Consider the following 6,000-nt stretch of genomic DNA (forward strand, 5'->3'; position numbering starts at 1 on the left):
TTCATCTTTCCATGGAGCTGCGTTGGACAGCTGACTGTCCTTGGCGTCAGACTCTGGCCCTGACCAGCCTGTGGCTGCTTTCTAGGATCAGACTCCTCTGTTATTAGTGAACACGCTGCTATGGCCAACACTCTGAGTGACGCACCAGCATCTCCCAAGGACTTGCAGGTTTACAGGATGACTTCATATAGCTATTGCATGATATCTGGTGACTTGGAAATATATAAATAAAATATATATGTAAGTCATAAATATTAATGTTATACTTCAAAGCAGTGTTATAACTGTGAACGTATGATGTAATTTCCACCCGACTTGTTTTCATTTTAGCCAAGTGATGACACTGCACTGACATACTGGACTAACCCCACAAATTCAATATGTGCTTGGATACAACCCAAGGCTTCTTATTGTTAAAGTCGATGCAGATAAGTGAGTTATTATCAAGTCATGTTTGTTGATGCTCTTATCATCAGAGCACTGACTCTGCTGACTGCTGACAGCAGTGTTATACAGTAGATAATGGTTCTGTGGAGTGCTTTGCCACTGACTTGCTTCTGATCCACTCATTAGCTTGAGAGCTATTTTCCTGCAAATAACAGGTAACATAACCCTTTGAATGGTCTAAGCTTCCTATCATTGAGCTGTTTGTGGAAACCAGTATCTCCTTGAATTACCATTAAGGTTTAAATGGCACCATATCTGGGGAAATTTCAATTACCGCTGTTAAAATGTTTTTTACTATTCTGCAGTGTGTTTGTAACTGGCAGTAAACATACAATAATCATACATTGATCCTAAGTCAGTGAAGGCAACCTTGCAAATTCACCCTAGCGTTACACTGGAAAAGCTTCCTTCAGTCAGCTTTAAACTGCTCATGACAATGGAGTCACAAACCTGTGACCATGACAACAGGAAGTCTGAACAGCTGATGATGGTGCTGATCCCACCCAGGGTCACAGTCTGTCAGATGTCAGAGTCATGCACACTAATGGTCAAACTACATGCGTGCAAAAGTACATGACTTCTAGAAGTGCACACATGTATGAGGGCAAGCTGGTGCATGTATAAGAGCTGGCTGGTGTTCATCTCTCCTGACTCCATTACAAAATGACATTTACTCTATTATGGTATTACCATCTCTCTCTCAGACACAATCACACAGTCACACAGTCACACACACAGTCTCTCTCACACACGCACACGCACAAGCACACGCACACGCACACTCACACGCACACACACACACATTAAGTGATCACATTGCTAGGATTTAAATGTCACTCGCATGTTCAGTCATCTGACAAGGGCTCAAATGTGATCATCTGACCCCTGACAGATACTATGAAGGGCAGGGATCTCCTGTTGCAGTGGGGAGGGGACGGCGTGTGTGTATGTGTGTGTGTGTGTGTGTGTGTGTGTGTGTGTGTGTGTGTGTGTCCCTCTTGATGCAGAAAATAAAAGTCATGCTGTCCATGAAAACAAATAAGTGGTATGTGTGAGCAGTTGGAAATTCCTGTCTGCCAACCAGGCGTATAAACAGCTACTAGTTAAGGCCAAACGCAACGACACATTAGAAACTAGGAGGCGCTGGCGATGAGCACAGAGTCACGTAGAGAAGTTCTGCATCTTCCCACCTTGTGACCGCTGTAAATCACATGTAGATGACATAGATGGGCCAGGGGGGGCTGGCACAGACCTGTAGGAGGACATGTCTTCTGCACAGTGGAATGTGAGGGTGGGTGTGTGTGTGTGTGTAGGGGGGGGGGTTGAGAGCAGCTGTCAGGGGAACCGAGACTGGAGGCAAGAATGGGTGAGGTGGAGGGAGGGGAGGGGCTTTGATGCTGTGTTAACACATGTTCGTCTGCCACAAACAGTGACACATTAGTGATGATTTAAACATAATGTGTCACTTTACAAACTTTCTTGTGTGTGTGGAGATTCGGCTCAGACACAAAGCTACATGACTGGAGCTGTAACACAATTTCATGTCGACATGTTGAAAAATGCCGCTCCCCCCATTCTAAGACACAACTCTGACACAGTCACTGTGTGTGAATAACTCAACAGTGACTGTTCCCAGCATTTAAATAATGAATGTAGTTTACAGACAAATGCTCTATGACATCTGGAGGTATGAGCAGCACAGGTTTGCTACATGAAGGAACATAATGCTAATGTCTTACCGTACATTTTCTAAAAGAATAATGTTGATTCTTTGTGCACAGGCTCTGTTGGGAGGAGGTGTTTTCTTACCTGGTTACAAGTGCTGATATCTACTCCATTTTTCAGGAATTCAAGGACTTTGTCGATGTTTCCCGCCCGGGCAGCTCGAAGGAAACTGGTGTTACTGTCCGACTAGAGGGATGAGACAGAATGAAGACTAATATTAGAGAAGAAGAATATATATATTTTTTCTATCGATTAACTATACTGCTTATCCTTTAAGTATCGCAGGGGATCGAGAGTTAATCCCAGCTGACATTGTGCGAGAAGAACAACTTGTCACATTCGCACCTATGGACAATTAGAGTCTCAAATTCATCTAACCCCAATCTGCATGAATTTGGACTGTGGGAGAAAGCCGGAGTACCTGGAGAAAAATCATGCCGAAACAGGGAGAACATCCAAACTCCACACAGAAAGACTAGACACTGGTACCCCATGCATTGATAATCCACTCCTCTGTAGCCGCTGCGGGTTCAACTCTGGCTTGCAGCCCATTCACATTTGTTGACTTCTGTCAAATAAAGGCAGAAATGGGCCCATCCAACAGGTTTTAGTTTCATTAGGTTTCAGGTCTACTTTTGTTATATCCTCTCATGTGATGGCAGATAACATGTACATAGAAAATGCTGAGGATTCATTCAGAACATACTGGCATTTAGGTCGTACTGTATTCATTATACAAAAATGATTATGCTTATCTTTTTCCCAGCACATACAAACAAACTATCTCACCATTGTTCTATTTATGAATGTCAAATAATTCAAGTTTCTTTAGAGACATGGATGACGTAGCATGTTGTGGCTAAAATACAGAAGTCAGAACTTCTTGTATCAATAATTTGTCTGAGCAGACTTTCCAAATGTAACCACCAGACATCAAGGCTGCACAGGCAGCTACAACACACACAAGTTCTATGTTGTGTTGCATTAATGCATAATGACTCAGTGAATTTAAAGTTAAAAGTTTCAAACTAAACACCTGGACAATGTTGACCTTCTGTATGTAACAGAAGAAAAACGTCTCGGGGGGCCTCATCCTCTGACCTGGATTCAATTTCAGCTTTTAACACAAGTATTTACTGTAACATAAATCTCAGTGGTAACCAGAAATATCCATCCAGCAAAGAATGACAGTTTAGAGTCCAACAGATTTTAGAAATAAAAATAAAATCTAACTGTAAAACAACAATATGATGAAAACATTTCTTTTAAAGCACATTTTAAATCCACCAAATACCTCTGAGTTGTAAGAGTATGTCCTTAGAATTTTTACTATTTAAATTTTTTTTAACTCTACTTATGTAATTGTTTGCTGCACAGATGCACTAAAATGTATCTGTTATTCTGTTATTCTTTTTGTCTAATTTAAGTGTTAAATGTCCCCAAGAGCTCAAAATCATGCGAATAAAAACACTGTTTTGTATGAACAACGCTCAAAACCCCAAGTTATTCAGTTTATTGTCTCTTCAAACAAAGAAAAGCAGCAAATCCTCACAACTGACAGAATGATAGAAGGGATGTATTGACACTAGTGCTAAAGTAATGACTCAAACGATTTCAGCAGAGGAGAAATGAGTGTATAAGTTTGACTGTGTGGTAAGGATTTAACCTCTTTCTGATGAGGTTAAGACAGAACATGTTAGTCAGACATGTTGCTGCTGACTGGCAGGATCAGAACAAACTCCATGTTGTATGGCTGAGTAGGGCCAAGGGTCAAACACCCTACGTGAGATGTCACCTGACACACACACACAAAGACACACACAGTCAAGAAAACGTATAAATGCACACACACACCACAACATCACCTGCAACAAAACTATTCTTGAATTATTCTTGGTCGTACCGGCAGCACATGTAGCAAACTACAAACGTCATCAGAACCTTGTGTCTCCTTCTCCACTTCTTACCAGCGAGTCATCATCTTCAGATCCAGAATCAGCAGATCCGTAGTAGTCAGAGTGTTTGTAGAAACTCCTGTCACTCCCAGTGGTCCTTAACGCTCTATCTGATCCACACGCCTCACATGTTGCTGCATTTCCCATGGTTACTTCCTAAAACAGGGGTCTTTCCTCCCTCTCTTTAAGACTATCTGGTGTTGTACGGTCCAGTAAAGCCCAGCGCTCGTAGTTTCTCACTTTGTGTCCTCGGATAAAAGCCTCTCCAGCTCGCTTCCTGTCGTTTGGCTGCATCAAGCAATCTTACAACCTATCAAATGTGTTCTTGTCTTCGGTTCAAACACAATTAATGCCACCACTAATCTCACTTACTTCACTATTACCACCACTACATCCCCTCTCTGTCCACTTGTATCCCTTTGCCCAGCCCAAACTCCTCAGCTTCTCATACTTCTGGCTCTGTCTTGGTGCGAGAGCCGAGGCCCAGTCTTTCTCTCTGCTCCGTCCGGGGAAGAACAACTGCCACCATAAACATTTAACCCTTACTGTGTCCCCGCCGTGGCTATTTTTACCTTTCCCCATTCTCCATTTTATCAAGAAGACACCAGTCCCTGCTGAGTGTGTCCAGGGTGGGGTGAACGACAGCTGGGTTCCGGTCTGGAGGGAGAGCGCTTGGCCTGTGGTGCTCTCCAGGAACGCCGAGGCTCATGATGGAGTGATACAAGCAGGAGCCCGGACACAGTAGCCAGGTCAAATGTCACTAACTTTACAACCTCACACAGATTCCTTTGTTCATCATAAGAGGAATTTTGAGAATGTAATGTCATGTACCTGTGGTTCAGAAGTTTTATCTGAGCTAATATTCCAAATACTGGTTTATAACTTGTTGACATGCCTCTTTGATGTAAATAATTGACCCTCTGTCACAAACGTAAGCAGAATTCACAACTGACTTACTGTTGAAACACATCTGAAGACTGAAGACCACTCTGAAGTCAAGTTAAGCTACAATTACTAGGCACTGATTTCACAAATGTTTGCCTCAAGTTTTCTAGTAAATATGTCAGTATTATGTGTGTGTGTGTGTTTGTGTGTGTGTGTGTGTGTGTGTTAGTGTGTGTGTGTGTGTGTGTTAGTGTGTGTGTGTGTGAGTATGGGTGTGTGTGTGTGTGTGAGTATGGGTGTCTGTGTGTATGTGTGTGTGTGTGTGTGTGTGTGTGTTTGTGTGTCTGTCAGGTTTTGAGTCATTTGTGCTTTCCCTGCTGTCTCATTCATCTCTCCGCCAAGCACACTGCACTAACAGAGATTGGATTGATTGGAAACCAGCTGTAATCTGTGTTCTGTGAAGGATTTGTTTAGATTGACCTGCAGTCGGTCCTGGGATGAAAGCTACTGGATTATACACTGGACTGTGTCTACGTCCATGATGACACTGAACTCAGTATTACAGAGATGTCATCAGCAGCAGCATTTAAAGATTTTTTTATTCTTTTCAAACCATTGTCAGTATTAAACAATCAAATATACTCACACACTACCACTGGATGAGGATGGAGTCCTAGTTTACTAATTTACTAACACACAACTAAAAACTCAACGGTGTGAGGGGTCTGCCTCATGAATTCAAGTGACTACAAATAGACATTTTTGAGGATGATTTCCCACAATCTGGCATCCCAAAAGTTTTTGGGGTTTAATGGCTTGAAGCTGATCTGTACAGTGAGTACAATATTTATTCACCATTATTTGTGCTAGTGATGACATGCGTATAGACTAAATATTGGTGCCTAATCAGACAGTGATATTTCAGGTGACATTGAAAAGTACAACAGCTCAAAACCATGTTTTGAATGGTTAGATGCTTAAGGTTAAG

General features: G+C 42.1%; 1 protein-coding gene across 1 annotated transcript in view; it reads right to left on the bottom strand.

Annotated features, from left to right (window-relative positions):
* Positions 1-4,274, bottom strand: part of LOC133017516 (ankyrin-2-like) — a 62,513-nt gene extending 58,239 nt beyond the window's left edge. Inside the window, exons 1-2 of the mRNA XM_061083626.1 lie at positions 4,140-4,274; positions 2,257-2,358 (exon numbers count right to left, since the gene is read on the bottom strand). Coding sequence (XP_060939609.1) covers positions 2,257-2,358; positions 4,140-4,274 — 237 coding nt within the window. The remainder of the gene's footprint in view (positions 1-2,256; positions 2,359-4,139) is intronic.
* Positions 4,275-6,000: the final 1,726 nt, after the last annotated feature.

The sequence above is a fragment of the Limanda limanda genome, chromosome 2 (assembly GCF_963576545.1).
Source record: "Limanda limanda chromosome 2, fLimLim1.1, whole genome shotgun sequence".
In the NCBI taxonomy this organism is placed as follows: domain Eukaryota; kingdom Metazoa; phylum Chordata; class Actinopteri; order Pleuronectiformes; family Pleuronectidae; genus Limanda; species Limanda limanda.